Source organism: Trachurus japonicus, chromosome 22 (genome assembly GCF_045865225.1).
Source record: "Trachurus japonicus isolate A0001 chromosome 22, Traja_1.0".
Taxonomy (NCBI): domain Eukaryota; kingdom Metazoa; phylum Chordata; class Actinopteri; order Carangiformes; family Carangidae; genus Trachurus; species Trachurus japonicus.
The window spans coordinates 8,612,155-8,632,458 of NC_140928.1; the positions used below are offsets into that span (position 1 = coordinate 8,612,155).

General features: G+C 43.0%; 1 protein-coding gene across 4 annotated transcripts in view; it reads right to left on the reverse strand.

Moving 5' to 3' along the window:
* Positions 1-420: 420 nt before the first annotated feature.
* sptb (spectrin, beta, erythrocytic) overlaps positions 421-20,304 on the reverse strand; it is a 43,248-nt gene continuing 23,364 nt past the window's right edge. For all 4 annotated transcript variants that reach the window (XM_085767169.1, XM_085767168.1, XM_085767170.1 and 1 more), the window contains 25 exons: positions 20,079-20,229; positions 18,365-19,235; positions 18,150-18,287; positions 16,819-17,578; positions 16,393-16,595; positions 15,298-15,388; positions 14,712-14,858; positions 14,154-14,420; positions 13,525-13,749; positions 12,853-12,942; positions 11,773-12,063; positions 11,298-11,428; positions 10,792-10,996; positions 10,073-10,296; positions 9,594-9,744; positions 8,585-8,829; positions 7,827-7,965; positions 7,380-7,464; positions 6,891-7,087; positions 6,057-6,142; positions 5,740-5,803; positions 5,215-5,471; positions 4,257-4,430; positions 3,829-3,871; positions 421-3,449 (listed from right to left, as the gene is read on the reverse strand). In XM_085767169.1, the coding sequence (XP_085623295.1) occupies positions 3,258-3,449; positions 3,829-3,871; positions 4,257-4,430; positions 5,215-5,471; positions 5,740-5,803; positions 6,057-6,142; positions 6,891-7,087; positions 7,380-7,464; positions 7,827-7,965; positions 8,585-8,829; positions 9,594-9,744; positions 10,073-10,296; positions 10,792-10,996; positions 11,298-11,428; positions 11,773-12,063; positions 12,853-12,942; positions 13,525-13,749; positions 14,154-14,420; positions 14,712-14,858; positions 15,298-15,388; positions 16,393-16,595; positions 16,819-17,578; positions 18,150-18,287; positions 18,365-19,235; positions 20,079-20,229 (5,427 nt within the window). In that variant the 3' untranslated portion in view covers positions 421-3,257. The remainder of the gene's footprint in view (positions 3,450-3,828; positions 3,872-4,256; positions 4,431-5,214; positions 5,472-5,739; positions 5,804-6,056; positions 6,143-6,890; positions 7,088-7,379; positions 7,465-7,826; positions 7,966-8,584; positions 8,830-9,593; positions 9,745-10,072; positions 10,297-10,791; positions 10,997-11,297; positions 11,429-11,772; positions 12,064-12,852; positions 12,943-13,524; positions 13,750-14,153; positions 14,421-14,711; positions 14,859-15,297; positions 15,389-16,392; positions 16,596-16,818; positions 17,579-18,149; positions 18,288-18,364; positions 19,236-20,078; positions 20,230-20,304) is intronic.

A 20,304-nucleotide genomic window follows, 5' to 3' on the forward strand; every position in this document is an offset into this window, starting at 1 on the left:
TGCCATAAGTGATCATCCTCAGCCTGTTACTTGTCAGCTGAGATCTAATTAGTCTAGCCTACGGCTGCCTCGCTGTCTTGAGGCTGTTTATTCAATGTTTTACCAACAGCCACTGGAATGTAAATACAACAGTTTTGTCTACTTTGAATATTTTCATATGCATTTGGTCTTATCTGAAATTAACTCGGTGAACGGATGACTGTTCGACAAAGTAAAACTGCCTTTTGTTTCACGCCTGCCTCTGTTAAATTTGTTTGTACTCAATAAAAAACAATTCTCAAATGCATGTTATTGCACCTTTTTTCATGTATTATTAAATAGAATGAAATTGGTTTTCATGACAAAAAAGATGCAGCTTGTAGCCATGGTTTTCACATATCTTCTTTCAAATGAAGAGGTCAATAAAATAAAACAAACAAATTGGATAGTTTCAGGAGTTTATTTTAAACTTTATTCTCTCAAAATGTATTTGATATTTCCTGTCAACATTTTTGGATATTTTACATAGCTAGAGAGTACAAAATGCAGATTAAAAACCACTGAACAGAAAAGGCAGGGAAGGAAGGAAGGAGGGGAGGGAATAAACTGAGTGGATGGAGGTGACAGAATATGAAGTGTCAGAGTCTGAGATACCACAGATAGAGTGACTGATTTAAAAACAAGACTGAATACAAGTGACACAAGTTCCCCAAACCATTTCAAGGTGCATTCATGAGAGAAAGATTTGACTACTGGTCGTTTGTTTTAGCACAGACGTAATGCAACGCTCAGCGAGAGGATCATAGATTTAATACGTCCTTTGTTCCTGTTTGTAAATGTAAATAACCCAGAGAGAGAGAGAGAGAGATCATTACGATGCTACCTCATTTCCTGTAGAAACTCTGGAGCTGAACAGTCTCATCAATCTTTCCATACCTGACTTCCATCACTTCGGTGAGGTCACTTGAGTTAGAGCGTATAGTTCAGGGACGGAGCCCGCTGTACAAGGCAAGACGGCAGTGAGAGAGTGAGTGTGAGCCACCATCCTGGCCACAAATTAAACACTTATAAATAAAAGTTCCTTATACTGTACATACTCTATTATTTCCTTTATGCATTTTGTAGAGTAAAATGTATTATTCTATATAATGGCTTTATTGTTCTATACTCTTTAATGTACCCAAATTCTCACACTTCCTTATTATTTCCTCCCTTACATTCAGAGTAAAGACACGTTCCCTCAGCTCCATGCTGCATGTATCCTCGCGTTAGATAAAGAGAATGCCTGGTCCTGTTGTGTGGTTTGGAAAAGCTTTTTGAGATTCACCTGACCCACAGCTTGTCTTAGACTTTGGTTGGTGTGGTAAAAAAAAGAAAGAAAGAAAAATGAATAGTGGTCCAGGTGCCCTGTCGTTGTTGTTTCTTTTTCTGTTGATACAAATGATAGCAGAGAAGTTTTCTGGTAAATAAAATCCAGCTTGTGAAACCAGAGGAGTGTTTTGTAAAGTAAGATTGCCAGGCAAACAAGGCTTATTGCAGCAAGTAAGGCCTGTTTCCACAAAGGAGGTTTAAATAAGCTTGTCTCATGTAAATAAGCCCCCACCCTTCATACACAGGAGCAGGACCCCTGACTGAAAGAGACGGGGCTAATGTTGCCAAGTTGTTTGTGGTCATTTTGTGTCACTTAATGGACGTTTTTGCATCTCTTTGTAGTAGTCGTGGGTCTCTCTGGTCATTCTGTGGGCGCTTTTTGTTTTTGCCTCTTGTTGTGGTCGCTGTGTCTCTGTGGTTGTTTTTGCTTTGTGATCAGTTTTGCATCTTTTTAGTCATTCTTGATTGACTCTCAAATAACAAATGTAAGCTGTCACTTCAAAGAGGCTCTGACTCCATAGGCGCAGGCCTCATCGGTCTGTCGAGTCATGCATCCACAGAGGTTTCGCCAGAGTTACCATGGAAACTTATCCCTGGTTGGGGCGGTTTTCAAGTTGCTAATCATCTTAATTTTTGAGCAAAATATAAATGACCAAGTTGTCAATTTACACAGTTTCAGTGCTGGCCAAACACATTTTTAAAAGTTTACTTTCCGTGCTTTGTTGCTGCAAAAATCAGGGTTTAATTTAATTTATTCTTATTCTGATCAGTGTTTGTTTTGTTTTGTTTTTTAAGCTGTCAGATGACTTGACTTTACAAAATAGATTCATCTTGATTCAGTTTGTCCTATTCATTTGAAACCAGGCTTTTCACAATAAGAGTTCCTTTCTCTGTGGCACCTTTATAAAACACCCCTCCTTGTTTATACGACAAGCCAAAGTCAAAGACAAGTCAGGCAGGTCAAGTTAATCTCGATTGAAGGTTCAAAAATATCACAATAGCACCATATCAAACTAACGTAAAACATACTCCATGCATCTGTAGATATATATACTGTATATGTATATATGTTAATGAATAGATATGAAATTTAGGGTTCAATACACAAGTGTTGAATATGTTTCAAGTTCACAGAAATAACTACAGCCACAGCTCAGTTGAGAAACGGACTGACTGTGGTGTCACATGACTGCTCATGTCGTCGGGTACCAATTTAAAAATCTCAACAGTCAAACCCTTCACAGTGCATAGAGCGTTTAGTTTGCATACCTGCAATTAAACTTGGTGTGTGTGTGTGTGTGTGTTTGTGCACGCGCGCCGTACGGTTTGCCCATCACCAAGTCTTTCGCTGCATTTACAAAGCATTTTTTAAAGCCTGTCAAAATTCACGCTTCATTCTAAGAGTAGCATTTTAGTGCTCCAAATTCAAACAGCACAGTATTACAGTTCACAACCATTTTATAAGGCAGATTGATAAAAGTACGCGTCGGTACTCTCGGGTCGTCCTACGTTCGTTACAGGCCTTCGTATCGTACATAGCTGTATCAAAGCATGCCTCACTAAAGCTAAAATTGCAGCAAAAGTAACACAACAAAAGTTTTACAAACATTCTTTGGTTGAGTGTGAAAGGAGCATTCCTGTGCTTTCATTTGATGCTTTGAATTTGGCATTTGGTAAAAAGAAACACAAAGAGAAATAGTGGACCTTTGCAACGATACACCGACTTAAATACAGGCAAAAGAGTGATGGCTTTAACCTAAACTACATTATTTATGTCAACTCTCGCAAAATAATATAAAAAATCTAGTGATAAAAAGCTCGCTCCGATTGATTGTACACAAATACTACTTTCTCTTTCCAGGTTGCCTTGGCAACCTCCCCCCTCCCGATGGCCCATCCATCTCCTTTCACTTCTTCTTGGCAAAGCGACTGAATTTCTTCTCCTTGTCTTTCTTGGCAGAGCTGGGCTCAGGGAGGGCAGCGGAGGAGGAGGGAGGGGGCAGGCTGTGGGTTTTGGCCCCTGAGGGCCCCGACGCCTCCTCCGCTGCCAGGGGCTGAACGGCCTTGTCCATGGCCTGGCTCCAACGCTGGAGCTCCTCCTGAAATTAAAAACACACACACACACACACACACACACACACACCAGCTTACAAAGGGAAGTTCACCTCCAGAGGGACAGTGTGTGTTTTTGTCTCTTGGTCGATTTGAGTGAAGCACAGCCTGGCTTTTAACAATGAAACTTTCTGAAAGGCTAATTCAAGGTAACATATGTACATAAAAACAACCTTGTGGCGAGTTATTTTAATTTATAAAACCTAATGATCCCCTGATGATCCCCAAAGGGTAAATCCTAGTGGAGGTCGAACTGAAATGTAAACATGTTTGTCCTGCATCATTGCACTGTGTGACCACTGCTTTATCAAAGAGGAGTCAGATTCATGGAAAGCTGTGCAGACTTAATCACTGTTATCAACTCACCTCATCTTTACACTGGAACAGATATTCACTGCCATCACCAAGACTGTGAGAAAAGGAGAAAGTGAAAGTGAAGTTAAAATCAATCGTTTGGAGTAAAACAAAGATTATCTTACAAGAATCTAAGTAATAGACGACTCTTTAAACACACTCTTTCAAATATGCAGAAAAATAAGTTTGTTTCACTTAGCAGCGGATCTTAATGAGCAAATTATAGTAAAGTGATTGAAATTAGGGCTGCAACTAATCTACTATTATTATCTCCCAATTGGTTTCTTCATTGGTTAAGATAAATTAGAATAACAAAAAAAATGCAAATCACAGTTTCCTAAGGAAGAATATCAATCAAACTTTTTGCATTAAAGTAAATGAACATATTTTGCATATTTAGTTTAGTATTGAGACAACAGAGACAAACTGAGGACTCTCACCGTAGTTTGGCGACGTGCTTCTTCTTCTTGTAGTTGCTAAGCACCTCCCAGCTGGCGTTACTGAGGGACAGAGGGTCCTCGCCGTGATACGTCGCTCCGTGTCCGAAGCTCTTGGCGTCCTTATAGGCCGAGAGCTGACCGGGCTTCAGCACGCAGTACAAGTTGTTCCATGACCTGAGGTGTGGTGGAGGACGGGGACAGAGGAGAACTTCAATATCGATCATTTCAGGTGGCTAATTTCTCACAACGATGCAAAGCGAATTAATTCAGTTAAATAGAAATAAGGAGAGCAGTTGACGCAGCTCACTGGTCCGCAACAAATGCAAAGTTTTAATCAATTTTTATCAACTTTGATCAAGAGTAACCAGGTCCTCTGTCAGACAGCAGTCATGTGGTCGGGGAGGGGGAAACTTTCTGGACTTGCTTGTGCATAAACAAAACTGACTTATAGAAACTTTTTATGTTAAAACCACAGAAACAAGACAAAAGTGCATCCAACTTAAATACTTAACTTTTAAACTGAGAAGTGGATGATCATTGATTAAGGCTGTTGTCTGCAGTAACTCAGTTCCTATGCAGTAAAATGAAGTTTTATACTGTATCTGTCCAGGAGAGGTTTGTTTCTCCTTGTTCGTTGACTTGACTTGTTTCTTTTTTATTTAATTATCTTATATAGGTTTTATATTATAGGCTCAGTCCTTTACTATTACTTATCTACTGTTCCAGAGCACCAATGGTTCCTGTTATATTCTGTACAGTATGAATGAATATATTTAAGACTCGAAACTACTCAAGTCATTTGGAGCCATTTCTTGTTGCATGGTGAGAGTGTTTCTGTGCAGGTTGATTTATATAAAATCTACATGTGTTTGTAATTCAAGTGTGCTAGTAGATTAAGTTTGTAAAAAAATAAATGGAAGCAAATGAATGTAATGAAGTGTGGAGAGCTGTACTCCACCTGTTTGAAGCCTTCTTTCCTGAGCCCTCCACGTCATGTTTGCGGCCCAGCGTGCCCTCCAGCAGGACGGCGTGGGCCCTAAGGGGCTCCACCGGCATGGTGGCTGCCCTCTCCGGTTCCTTCGGGGTCACCACTGAGATGGAGGGCTCCAGCTCCAGGGAGCCGCTCTCTCTCATCTCTGACTCGATGGGCACCGTGGAGTCCCCGGCAGCCCCCTCCAGCAGAGCCGAGCTGGGCTCAACTGCACCAGAACCGGACTGGAGGAGGAAAGACATGCAGGCAGAAAGAGAAAGCAAGAAAATGATGAGTGTGCCTTTGATTGAATTATTTCTCAACGTAGACACCAAACAGGCAGATGTGGTTTGTTTAAGAGTAAAAGAAAAAAAAAATCTGAAGTGAGTAAAACACCACAAAAAAGAAGCTGGTTTTCTTTTTTTCTCTCCATGACACCAGAGTGCTGCTTAAACAGAGGGCATGCCATGATAAAGCAGAGAGGACAAGAGCCGAGTGGGCGCAGTTACTAACCAGAGTTTGCTCCTCGATTGTGTAGAGCTGTGAAGACTCCTCTACAAAGCCAGTGTCTTCTCTCCTATAGTAGAGAGGGCAGCACAGGGTCTGTGTTAGAAACCTTTAACAGCAGTGAGTCAATCTGTGTGTGTGTGTGTGACTTGAAAGTTTAAAACACAAGACTGGCGATATTCTGCGCTTGAGCTGTTGGCAACGAATTCAAGAGGGAAAAAAATGTTGAGTATCACACATGATGATTGTTACCATTGTTCGGTTTGCATGTGTGTATATATGATGTACTATATATACGCATGTGTGTGTGTGTGTGTGTGTACCTGCTGTCCTTATCTGAGCGTTGTTGCTCATCTTTAATGAACTGCTCCATCTCCTGCTGCTGCTTCCTCAGCTCCAACAGCTCCAGCTGCAACACAGCAGTGAACTGGAATCAGCACCTAATCTGTTATCAGCTCTAATGTAATTACATAATTAGACACATTACCAGTATCATTTTCAGATATTAATATTAACAGTTGTTTTGTTTTTTAAAAATCCATTAATATTCATTGACCAGCTGGTGGGCAGCCAAACGTTTTTCAAACCACAAAACTTCATTTTAAATTCTGGCGAAGGGGAATGTGTAGAAACTGATCCACATGACTTGTACAAATTGAAATGAATACAGTGCTTCCCTTTAGCTGGGATGGTGCAGCAATTAAAAAAGGGTTTAAATATTTAACTTGATGTAAACAACAGTGAGCAAATGGCGCGGGATAAAAAGGTTTCTGATCTCATCCTGTGATCTTAACGAGGGCTCCAAACTGCCCCTAATTGGGAGCATTTTGCCCCTAAATTTTGAGACAGTGCAAGTGAATGTTTGATCTACTTGCGCTTGTGAAACCAGTAAATTTGCCATTTTTTTGTTAACACTGGTGAAACGTGAAATGGGCGACTCAATGAATCTGGAATCTGTCATTAAAGGTGTCAGACCAATGTGTTTGAGGATCATTAATGAAAAGGAAATGTGAATATTTACTTAGCAAGTTGATTTATGTGGTGAGTGCCGCTACATTTTCTGCTTGCACTCCTAAAATTTTAGATAAGGGGCCACTGTGCTCCAAGTAAAAGAAGTTAGTCTGAAGCCCTGAGGGCGGCTACAGATCTGTCTGTACCGTAGTAAGGCGCTCCAGTGCGGAGAAGCGCTCCTCCCAGGTGGCGGTCGACTTCTCGAAGGCCTCGTGCCTCTTCAGGAGTTTCTCCACCTCGTCCACGGTGTGGCCCAGGTCTCTGCTGGTCACGTAGGGCTCCTGAGCGATCAGCCAGGCCTCTGCCACCGAGGCGTCCCGTGCAAACTGACACACCTCCAGCACTTCATGTGAAATAGGCAAGGGTTGTTTGTTACATAGGTTTCATTTTGCAGTATTGCCGTTATAAAACTGAAATCTGTAGCTTTCCATTAGTTGTGCTACACTCTTACATGCAAACTCTCATTTGCAAAACACTGGGTACTCAATAGATTTGGATTTTTATGGTTCTCATTATATTTAGCTTGAGGAAATGTATTTTATTGCATTTAATAAAGTGAGTATGTAATAATGTATGTGTAGGATTTGTTTTTAGGTGTCAGCTGGGGCGGGTAAGGTAAGTGTAGCTTTACTTACAGAGTCTGAGCCAGTCCCATCTGTCGTCCCACTTGAACATCATCTCCTTCCTCTTCTCCATCAGCTGCACCAGCTTCTCTTTGATCTGACACGAGCAGTTATACAGTCGCAGTTACATATCAGCATTATTAAACAGCTCAGCCCCAAGTCTGGCTATTATCCTCTAAGAATTTGAATTGTGAAGTAATTAACCGAACGTAAAATTCAGGCCGGGGTCAATTGCTCATTTAAATTCTTTTGGCTTTTCCATTTCTAATTAGTGTTTGCTTTATAGTCTCCCTGATGAGTGTAAGATGAGTGGAATTTCTTCTTTCGTGGCAATCCAATTGGTTCCATTGTGCCAGACAAGAACAATCACTCCCAGAAAAGTAATTAAATCTAATGAAAGCAGCAATTTGAGGCCCAGCTGAGAATGAAAAGAAGCTGTCTTTGCTGCCGAAGCCTCACCTCAGCAGAGTCTCGGTGCTTGCGTGTCAGCAGGGCCTTTCCGAGATCTATGCAGTCAGTGAATTTGGCTCCCCTGGCCTCAATCTCGGAGCGGATCCCCTGGTGGTACTTCTGCAGGAGCTCCACGGATGAGACGTCCCTAATGCACAGGAGGGAGGGATGAGAGGTGATGAACAGGTAATCTATGAAGTTTATCTACCTCTGTTGGTTAGACCCAGAACTGCAACAATAATCAACAAGATCTTGTTTTTAATGGTCAATTTCAACTTCCTCTAGAATGAGACCAAAAAATAAATACATTTAAAAAATGACACAGTGCACCTTTAATAATCAGAATATTCATCATTAAGGTTATAATGACCCTTATATCACTTTAAATCATTGTTGAACTACAGGTAAACAAATCTGGGCACCAGCATCTGAAAAAAATATATTTTTAACACATACTGTAATTTACATTTTATTGATTTATTTTACATTATTCAAATATGAAAATAAAAGCTTAACTGAAAAAGTAAGACTATTACTCAGAGGTCAAGGTTTCAAGCTGGATTTTCAGTACGCAGTAAAAATCTATTTAAGTCAAATACTCATAGGGCACAGTCTCAGATTTGTTTTTCCATTAATCAGTTTTCCCCTCAGAGAGAATTAAAAAAAAAACAGTATCTCTGCAATTTAGAATTTACAACTTACAAATCAATACTGATAATTGAATAATGAAGAAAAACAGGTGTTATAAAAGGGATTCTCTTTCTCACCTGGGTTTCTCCTGAGTCTCTATCTGCTGGATGATGCTCTCCATCCAGGCCATCAGGTCTCGCACCATGGTGAAGAAGCGGAACTTCTCGGCCGTGTCCACCAGTTGAGCCCTGCGGCCGTCGCATGCGTCCAGCAGCCCCTTCCAGGCCTCCACCACCTCTCGCTCCGTGGCCTGGATGGCGTCCGCCCTGTCCCCTGCATACTGGGCATGAAGTCTCGCTGCTGTTTCCTGGAACTGTTGAACCTGGAATATATTCATGTAGATAAAATCACCAAAAAAGAAAAATATATAGCGATTACCCTTGAAGATCATAAATGAAACTAACTGGGTGAAATTAAAAATCAATTTTCGCTCATTTTCATTCTCTCATTAGAATATTTTTGGGCCACTGAGGCTTTGAGAATTATTTTCCAGTTATTGAACTGATCAAATGTTTAGATAGAAAACATTGTAAATGCAAAGTCTCCTAACATAGCTTATAGTCCATGCTCGCATTAAAGCAGCTCTTATCAAGTTTTCTCTCTCCTTTGACCACATGGGGGCAGCATGGTGAGTGCGTCACTCAAATATGTCAAGTCATTTATCCTCTTATCAGTTGTTCAGCAACTCCTGACAAAATATCTTAGTCTATAGCAGCTCAAGTGTTGCACCATGTTAGCCAGCAATCTCTAGCTTTGTTCATGTCTTTGGAGTTTTTTGTTTTTTTGTGGGTCATGATTCTTTTTGGTTTTGTCCCCAACATTGACCTTTCACATTAATTCAACCCATTGTTCATATGCAAAAAATTATTTACTGCAGCTTTAATTTTGATATTATATACATTTAATCCTTCATTGAAAGAGTTAAGGGGTTGACAAAACTATCAATCCCTGTACTGGACAGCACATCTATAGCTTCACAGTTGCCTGAATATTGTTGGACCACATGTGAGTCATCGCATTCTGCCTCTTGGCCGCTGTGTTGCTGCGCTCCCTCAGAGTGAAAAAGGCTGATCCGCTGCGTTGTACCTGTTTGCCTAGAGCGGTGATGTCTCTCTCAAAAGCGGCGTGTATCCTGTGGAAGGACTCGGCTTTGCTGAAGTCATCTCCCACGTCCTCGGGCAGCTCTTTCTGCTTCTCGTGGATCTGAACCACCAACTCCTTCCCGTCATCAAAGTACCTGAGACAAATACATCGATCGCTCACTATCTTTGGCTCTGTGTGCATTATCATCACCACAATTGTCTGCCTACTTAGAAATTGATGCAGTTGTTATATTCAAGTTGAATTATTTGTGACATTGTTATTGTATCCAGGTGTTTTCTGGTTTAAAGCCATTAGTCATGCCATGATAGCACAAATACTCCAGTTATCAATATCATTCTAACTTGTTTTACACAGGTTCTGTGGCGTTACAGGATTAGACACAAAAAAACTATATCGCATCAATCCAAATAAGTGCTTGTCTCCATGCTCGTGGTTTGGCGCATCAATACTGTTTTCCTTACTTGAGCAGTTCATAAGATGCCGTGAGGAGCTGGGCACGAGTGTCGATGAGCTCCAGCAGATCAGCCCAGCTGTCGTTGATGCCGTCTTTCCACTCGGCCATGGTGGCGGCCTCGGTGTGGCCGGCTTCGATCAGCTCGTCTATCGTCTGGTTGACGAAGTCCACGCGCTCCTGTCCCGCCATCCCCGTCTCCCGTGCGAAATCTCTAAACTTATCCCTCAGTAGCTGAAGAAGGAGGGGGGGGAGGGGGTAACAACAGATGCAGAATTTGTCTTTTTTTTTAAAAGTTGAAAGTTGAGATTTCCCTTTTGGCTTAAAGCTGCACATAGACAGTTATGAAGTTGGCAGACCAGATGGCAGCATGAAAAAAAAAAAGATTTTTGACTTAAATAGCTAAGAAATCAGGTGATATCTGTAAACTGCGCAAAACGTGTTTGCTCAAGTGTTCACCAAACCAGATGGTCTGTGATCCCCCTTTAAACCAAAAACAGCAAAACCACAGCGCAGCAAAGGCATCTTGGGGGCTTTTCTTTTTTATTTATGAGATACTTTCATCATTTGCTTCTCAGTTTTGATTTTTCGGTTCCCTTAAACGTAGAAATTCCAGTCAGCGAGTATATCCACCTGATCAAAAACAGCTCCGTCTCCAAAATGAGATGGAGCATGAAATGAGGCTTCATAAAAATGGATCGTGTGTCTGTGTGTGTGTGTGTTTAATACCGTGACGTGATCCAGGTCCTGGCCCATCTCCTGGGAGGAGGCCACCACGTCTTTCTCTGCGATCCATTGCTCCAGTTCTTCCACCTCTCGGCTCAGCAGGAAGTGGTGATAGGTGTGATCCAGCTTCCTCCTGCGATCCTCGGCCAGCTCCTTCAGCCCGACGTACTGCTTATCCACCTGGCCCTGTCGCCGGATGATCTCCTCGCTGCGGGTTTACAAGGTAAAAAGGGAGATGGATGGAGGATAATTAGATGCAGGGAAAAACGGAGAAAATGAGAAATAGGGGGCAAAGAGATTGGATTTAGGTTTACTCTAGATGAGCCCTTGAGATTAGGATATAGAAATTACCACACTTTTACAAGCTTGTCTCTCTTATCAACCTGAACCACAAGTGACTGGGACAACAAGAGGGAATTTAAATCTTTTGCAGCGGGTTCAGATGTAATTTCCCAGTGTGTACATCAAATTTAAAAAAAAAAAAAAGAAAAAAAGAAAAAAGGACACACCCGTCTGGATGGTCCTCGGCCAACATCTTCTGGGCACGGTCAGCCAGCGCCTGAATGGAGTCAGCGTGGTCGTCCACCGCCTGCTTGAGGATGGTGTGGCGCTTCAGCATCAGCATGGCACTCTGCTCATCCTAGAAAGACGGAGGAAGAGGAACAATCAGGAGGAGGAGGTGGAGGAAAAAACTGTGAGTAAATTATGCGAAAAAAAGAGAGACAGAAGGCTGCACATCAAAGCAGCGCAAAATGCTCCAAATGAGCTCTCAATAGAGGCTGCCAGTTATAAAAAGCGTGTCACCTTAATTGAAGAAAGCCCTAACCATGTAATCACGTTAATGCATGCAGTGTCACTTGTTATTTGCACAACATGATATGCCTTGTTTTGATTTAGATAATAAGATCTGTATTTTCAGACATCTGCAGTTAATACTCCCGCTCCCCCGTCTCTCACGCGCCGATACTGTTTCCCCCGTCTCACCTTGGCCTTTTCGTCTGCGATCATGTAGAGCTCCTGCTCTCCGATCCAAGCCTCGGCCTCGTCCGCGTCGTTGTAGTACTGCTGGGCCAGGTCGGAGCCGTTCAGCCTCTCCCAACGCTTGGCCATCTCGTCCTGCAGCCGGGCCCACGCCTCCTCCAGCTCCTTCAGCTGCTCCGTGATGCCGTCCGCCTCCGGCCGGCCCTCGGCGCCGGCAGCGGCCGCCATCCTCCTTCCGCGTTCCAGCACTTCGTCCACACGAGGCTGGTGGCCCTCGATTTCCCTCTGCAGTGTCTGATGGATGGAGAACAAACTGATTAGTTGATCAACAGAGAAATATCCTGCAGCTATTAAATAACTAAAAAATTTTGTTTTTTTAAGCAGAAATAATTAAAGAAATCGGTAACACTTTACTTGACGCCTATCTCTATAACGCATTGTAACCATACTTATAATGAGTTATAATGCAGTTATAGCACTGTATAACTATAGTTATAAACTCTCATAAATGATCATAATGCTTTATAACAATAATCATCATAACACACTATAAAGCATTTTATCATGACTTATAAGGTCAGGTATTATAATATGTTATTATTGTTAGTAACTTGCTGACAATGCCCACATCGATAATGCATTATAAATATAGTAATGTGTTATAGACGTGTATAACTATCATTATAAACACTCACATAAAGTGAGTTACTAACAATTATAACGTATTATAATACCTGACCTTATAAGTCATGATAAAATGCTTTACACTGTGTTATGATTATTGTTATAAAGCATTATGATCATTTATGAGTGTTTATAACTATAGTTATACAGTGCTATAACTGCATTATAAGTCATTATAAGTATGGTTATAATGCGTTATAGAGATAGGCGTCAAGTAAAGTGTTACCAAGAAATCCATGTTCCAATATAACAGTGTGTGTTTATATGACAAAACACTGCACTCCAGAAAATGGTGAAGGACATTTTCCATTATTTTCCGATATTCCAATGATTAAACCTATAACTGTGAATTTATAGTACAACTTTTAAGTACAACTTTTTCTACAGATAAATCCAAACCTGGTTCTTCTTCTGCAGCATTTGCACAGTCTGAAGATTGTGTCCATGTTCTTCTGACATTGCCTGGGGCATCCGCTCCTCGATCCAGAGCTGAGAGAGAAGACGAAGAAGAAGAAAAAAGAAGAAGAACATTATGGTAAAGAAATAAATACACTGGTTTCTTTTGAGAAGACAGAACTTCTGATCTCTGATGTACACTAGTATAAAGAATTTTTAGGACCTTCTCAAATATACTGAGGTTTTTTACCTTTTTACAAAATGTCTCCAACAACTCAAACAGTAAAATCCTTTTTTAAGCCGTCTCCTCCACCTGACTAAAACGGATTTAGGCAGTGAAACCCAATAAGGGATTAAAGCTTTTACCTAGATTCACCTGGAGAGTCAATTTCATGGGGAGAGCTGGTGGTCCTACTATCTTGCATACTGAGTGTACATACAGTAATTGAAAACTTCATTTCTAAATTAATAAGTTATCATTTTGGAGGCTTCAGGCTTCAGTATTTCTACAATTAAATTTCCAAAAGCTGTTATGTTGCTGTCATTCAAAGGCAAACAATAATCCAGCTCCTTTAAAATCGAACGCTCTTTATTCAAATTTCGTGCTATCAATCACTGGTGAGAGCCGTGAGCTTCCACACTTTAATTTTGCTCTGAAATTGGATCCGTGCTTACAAGCTCATCAGCCAGGTCCCTGTAGAACTGATGGACAGCCTTGGCGGCCTCCAGCTTGCCCTTGCGCTCGGCCAGCGGCGTGAGGAGCTGCTGGAAGTCGCTCTGCAGGGCCTGCTGCTCGGCCTCCAGCTCCGGCTGGTCCTCTCTGCCTCCGCCGTGTTTCCTCACGGCCTCCTGGAGCTCCTCCAGCTCCCTCGCCCTGTCACGCACCTGGTTCTCTGTCATCTGGCAGAGGGAGATAGGATTGGAGAGGAAAAAGATGAATAGCCTAACAGACAGCCTAATCCAAAGGTTACTCAGTTAGTTAGTCAGTTAGTTATTGTCTCGTCTTTCCCTGCAGCAGCTACAAAGCCAAACTTTTTGTGTTCTCCTTTTTCTTTCACACAAGATTTAGATTTAGGATTTGTGTGCTGTGTTCAGGTGTAAACAGTAAACATAAATACAGATGCTCACTCACTCAAAGTTAATCCTAGGAAATCACACACGGCAAAACTAAAACTATAATGTATTCGCTTCCATGGTGAGATTTAACCCAAACATGATTTAAGACCGTGGATCAGGGGGAATTGCAGTCAGGGAAAACATTCAAATCTCAGGTTTATCCAGTGTAATGCGACAAAGACACAGACCTGATGCTTCTTGAGCAGGATGTTGGCGTTCGTCAGGTCTTTAACTTCCTCGTCGCCGCTCTGCAGCTGCTGCTGCAGGCCGCCCAGCCACTTCTTCATGTCAGCCAGGCTCTGGTCGAAGAGCTCGGAGCGGTTGGCGTCGAACAGCAGCCGGGCCTTCTCCTGGGTGGTGGACTCCAGTTTGTCCCACAGCTCGTGGAGCTTGGCCAGACGCTCCTTCACTATGGGCTCAAACTCCGGCTTGGACTCCATGAGCTCCTGTCCCTCCTGTGTGCACAAAAACACACAGATGATGCTGAAAATGTTGTATTGAGGGGAAATATTTTCTCCATTTTACCTAATTTTATAGTTGAGTGTGGAATGAAGGAAAATACTTTCAAAAATCTTCTATAATTTGCCTCATAAAAGCACTCATTTGTTTTAATTTTGTGCTAAAATGTGACAAGCTTTTTCTTTATTGCACATTAGCCTTTAAGTACAACCACTAGTTACTATAAAAAACCAACATAACATAACATAATGTCCGCCGACATCATTACAAACTTCATCGTGACAGACCTGGTCTACTTTGTTGAGCCAGTCCTTGTTGGAGGCCAGCTCGGCCATGAAGGCCTGATGTTTGAGCCACTTGCTGTGGAGGTTCCTGGCCTCGTCGTATGATGTGTCCTGAGCCGTCAGCATCTTCTCATTGATCCACACGGTCAGCTGGTGCACAGAGAGGAAGAGTGAATATTAGTCATCAGCAAAGGACAGGACTAGCACTAATACTTTGGAAAGTCACTAAGTTTGTGCAGAGGGGACTTTACATCTTTATCTCTTAAAAAGCATTTTGCAATTAGCCAAATGGGACCCCTATCCTAAAAGTATGCATGTTTAGTCTAAGCTTTCTGCTTTCTTGGCCAGGCCATGCTTGTAAAAGAGATTTTTTTTATCTCAAGCAATCTGCCTGGTAAAATAAAGGTTAAATAAAATAAATAAATAAAAAAGGTATTGTCACGCACTGCTGTGGTATAATAAACAAAACAGCATTTAACAAATTGACTGCAATGATCAAGAGATAAAAAGAAAAAAGGGAATAATTACGCTAATAATTAATTGATGTTACGCAGCGATTGCATGAGCAGTAAACTGATGGTGAACTCACATCCTGAGTGTTTTGCAGGAAGTGCTGCAGGTCACGGTTATCTCGGAGCTTTTCGGACACCTCCTGGGCTCGCCTCTGGTTCTTGTTGTGCCTGAAGGTCAAACCACAGAAAACACATCAAAAAAATACAGCCGCAGACTGATCATGACTGTCGTCTCCTCCAACGCCTCCCTCGGTGACATAACTCAGAAAAACAAGGTGTAACTCCGTCCACAACACAGAAAACATACCTGACACACTAACCCAAACCAGTCATCTGTTTCTCTGCTACTACACCACCAATCGCTCTCACTTCAAGATCAATATCCATTATTGTGGGCGCCTGTCTACCAAGTGAATTATGGGAGTTAATGGGAAAAGCTGCTGTACTCTCTCTACTGCCTCATGTTGTCTCTAATGTTGTTCTGATAAGAAAGCTGTTTCAGCGGTGAGCCGGCTGAAGAAAAATTAAATACAATGAACAGATGTATTTTTCCACACAAGAGCAGAGGGTGTACAATATTTATCAAACTGCTCAGAGTGAAGTTTCTCCAAAAAGCAAATTAAAACTTTTTTGCTTTTAATTTGATTGATGGTCAATTTTTATTTTATGAATTCATTTATCAAACTGTATTCCACTTTTCACTGCATTTATCTCATTCACTAGTTTTTTTTATATAGATACTGTATATAATTGTTTTGTATTCTATATCTATTTTAACCATTTTATTATTCAATTACAGTGTTTTTATTTGTCATGTCTCAATTTTGTTGCCTGAAAGAGACTTTGAATGGCACTAACCTGCATGAAAGGTGCTACACAGACACAGATCGATTGACTGCTTAATTGTGACGAATCATATCTGAGCTGAAAATATTATGTTTGATTCAGTTGAGGGTTGACACGGCCTGTTATTTCTTTTCGTAATGTAATGTTATTTTCATATTATTGTTTGATAAATTCTAGTCCAGGGTCTTAGCCCAGAACAGGCAGAAAAGTGGTGAGACAAAAAAAGATGCATCTAAGTGAAAATTTGTTCACGATCAATACCACATATGGTTTAGATGATCAGTTGACACCTGAAATCACATTGAGCAAATACAGTGACGGCTGACCTGTCTTTGATCGAGTCCATTTTCTCCTGAACCTTCCCGGCGTACAGGTTGTTACTGTCCACCAGCCGCTGTCCGCACCGCACGGCGCCGTCGATCTTGTCCTCGTTGGCCTCCATGGTGCTCACAAAGTCCTCGTGCTTCTTCAGAGCCGCCTCTGCCCCGTCCAGCGTGTCCGGCTTGTCGATGTGGGCCAAGGTGTACTCCTGCAACAACATGTCGAAACAAAGATGAGGACGGAGAAAGAAAAAAAAAAGACAAACGGCCTCCAAACACAAAGCCAGCTGAGCTACGTTATATGACAAACATGCAGTGTGGGAAGTGACTACGCCGCATTCTTCAATTCCACATTCTTTGTTATCCCTAACCCCGTCATTAACAGGCTAACTCTGGTCATTTCGTAACGATTTGATCTACTTAGCACAGTACCTGGTTGTTGAGGATGCCGTCCACCGCCTTGCTGTCCCTCATGAACTGCTGGAAGCCCAGACCCTGGTCCAGGAAGTTCTTGCGACTGTCCCACATCTTCTGCAGTTCGACCCAGCCTCGGTCCATGCCCTTCAGCCTCTGCTCCAGCTGCTGGTACTGAGGGTCGTCCTCCTGGCCCTGCGTGACCTGAGCGCCGGTGTCCCTCACGCGGTGGTAGTCCTCTTCGTGGTTGTTTATGTCTTCGCGGACGGCGTCGTGAAGGCTGAGCTGCTCCTCGGCCTCCGGCAGCGTGGCGGGCACATCCTCCGAGGCCACGGCCTTCTGGGTCTTGAAAAGCCACGACTGGAAGTCATCCATGTCCTGGAGGAAGGTCTGCAACTTGCTGACCTCGCCCAGAGAGTCCTCCCGGTCTTTCAGTGTCTTTCTCAGCGTGTCCCAGGCTGCTTCCAGTTCTCCCCTGCGGGCCAAGATGTCGGCCGCGTTCTCCGGGTGATCCTGAGCCAGCTGGTCGGCCTCGCTCCTCAGGAAGGTGAGCTTGGTGTCGATGGCGGCCAGATCTCTCTCCATGCCGAACAGCTTCCTCTGGATGGTCATGACGGCTGCCAGGTCGTTGCCCAGGTCCTGCGTGGACTCGATCACTCGTGTCTTATCTTTGATCCAGGCCCCCGTCTCGTCACACTCCAGCCCGTAGTTGTGCAGACTAACAGCAGAATCCACTTTCCTCTTCTTGTCCTCCACCATGGCCTTGAAGGCATCCCACCTGAAGAGGAAAAATGTATTACATATTTATCATAGGGGATGTTTCTTTAGCTTTTGTAGGGAAAACATACCAAATGTAATGAAAAATGCAAATTTTCTTAACAGAACTGCTCAAAAAAAAAAAAATCTTTATTTACTTTCTACGCAATCATTATTGAAAACATAGTTTTTCACATATGCTGGATTGAACGGTTCCCCCGAGTCAAATTACACATCTCTTCATGTTCAGCTCACTCACTGTTCACTCACTTAAACACTCCGGCTCGCTAGGAATTAATCAGAATTAAATGGGAGCGTAGAAATTGAACACTGTCTCTATTCTACCTATGATTAGTTCTTCATTACAGAGCGCCTTTGAAATTATTAGAAAATTATTCAGAAGTTACAGACATCCAAAAGAAAGTAAAATAAAACTTTTTTTTTTTTTTTTTTCCATTTTTGCTCCAGGGGAAAGATAAAAACATAAAACATTAAATTTGTGTCTTTCAGGTATAAAGCTAAATGATTTACTAGACACATAGTTGAACAGTAAAAATTTAAGCCTTGTGGTGTAGAGATAATATTCAAATCACCTCTTATTCAGTCGTGTCTGACATTCCTTGACCTCCTTGGTGCGAGGGTGTCTGCTGTCCTCCAGCTGCTTCACAGCTTTGTTGACGTCATCAACCCTCGACTGAACGTTTGCCATGTCCTGAGCCAGGATGCTCAACCTGGAAGAAAGAAAATATTCTTAAACCTTGATACACATACAGTATATATGCGTGATGATATCGTTCCTTCTCTGTACCTGTTCTGTACGACTTCCAGATCCTCCAGCTTCTCCGGCACTTCCAAACCCACCAACCACGTCTCCTTCTGGCCCATCCAGAGCTCACAGGCGTCCGTCTCACTGAAGATGGTGTAAAGGGCCATGGTGTCGTCCAGCTTCTTCTGTCTCAGGTCGGCCAGAGACATCAGCTCCATGTACAGGTCCTTGATGTCTTTCAGACGCCTCTGGATATCGGGGGTGTTCTGTAACTCCTCCGGCAGCGCGTTGGCCTGTTTCGATAGCGCGTCGATAGTGGCCCCGTTCTTGATGGCTTCGTTCCTCAGGTCGTTGAGCTTCTTGAGCTGCCGCTGCGTGGTGTACTCGTCGTTACCGACGTCGTCGCTGCTCATCTGCCTCTTGGCGTCCAGCAGCCAGGCCTTGAGTTCGTCAGCGTCTCCCTGAAACTGGAAGAACCTCTGAGTGTCCTGCAGGTTCTGTTTCCGAAACGCCGCCAGTTCCTCCAGCTGCTGCCACTGCCTCCTGATGTCGTCCATGCATTCCTGGACCTTCGGGGAGCCGAAGTGCTTGGCCTGGATCATCTTTTCGCCCTCGGTGAGGACCTGGTCCAGGTTGGCGCGGCGGGCTCCGAGCTCGTCCTCGAAGGCGCTGTGTTTGCTCTGCAGCAGCAGCACGCTTGTCAGGTCCTTGCCGTAATCCAACGAGGAGAAAATGTTCTCCTTCTCCCTGATCCAGCTCTCCAGCTCCGTCACCTCCCACAGGAAGAGCCAGAAGCGGCGGGACTGCTCCAAGTGAGCCCTTCGCTGGGCCGCCAGGGCGCAGAGCTCCTGGTAGCACAGCTCCAGGTGCTGCACCCGGTCCCGGATCACCTGGGGATCACATGGCTTGTAGGCTGGAGGGAAAAGGGAGGGAAAGTGTTACAACCTGTACATCTACTCTTTTAATTTTCTCTATTTTCTGAAAGGGATAGTTCAACATTTTGTCAAACTCGCCTACAGTATTGCCATAATCCCTATAGTCTTAGGAGTAGGTTCATTACCTTTAATTATCGGTGCAAGCTGTTTTTAGATCGGCGGGGCAGAGACGTGAGCTGCTCAGCTAACGCAACGGAGGCACACGTCACTTTCGCCTTTCCCTCATCAAACTCATCAAATACACAATCCAACAACTCCAAAACGCTCTTGTGGAGAAGTTGTGACCTGCACATTCACCACGCTATGAAATAATAATGTAACATTACGCGACAGAGTTGTTTTAGAGGCAACTGCAAAGCCGGAACTACATTCCAGACACGGCTGCTGGGCGGAGTGATTTCAAAAACACATACAAGTAGTTCCAAGTATAGTGCTGTAATGTTACATACTTTTACATTATTATTTCATAGTGTGGTGAATGTGCAGGTCACAACTTGTCCAAGAGAGCATTTTGGAGTTGTTGGGGAAAGGCGAAAGTACCATACAGTGTATACCTTCGTTGTGTTAGCTGAGCAGCTCGCATCTCTGCTCCACCGTTCTAAAAATAGCTTGCACCGACAATTAAAGGTAATGAACCTACTCCTAAAACTATAGGGATTATGGCAATAGATGAATTTGCCTAAATATTGAACTATCCCTTTAAGTAAAAGCATTTGTTGCTCACTTTTGGTTCTGTCACTACTACTGTACTCCATTTACTGTCATCATCCCTATTAAAGCGGTGACATATATAATGAATAGTTTTGCGGAGAGGCACTTACTGTCTCCGTTGGCGAACTTGAGAGCGGCAGCACTGGCGCTGTTCACCCTGTCTGCCTGCAGAGCAATGTCGTTCTCTAACAAAGCGTGTTTCTGTAGCAAGTCTTCAACCTCCAGCAAGTGTTTCCCAAAGTCTGGAGACAGCAGCCGAGCCTGTGAGGAGGAATCAATCAATATGATCGGTTTAGTCTCCGGAAAACATAGGGGATTAGTTTATGAGTATTGCAT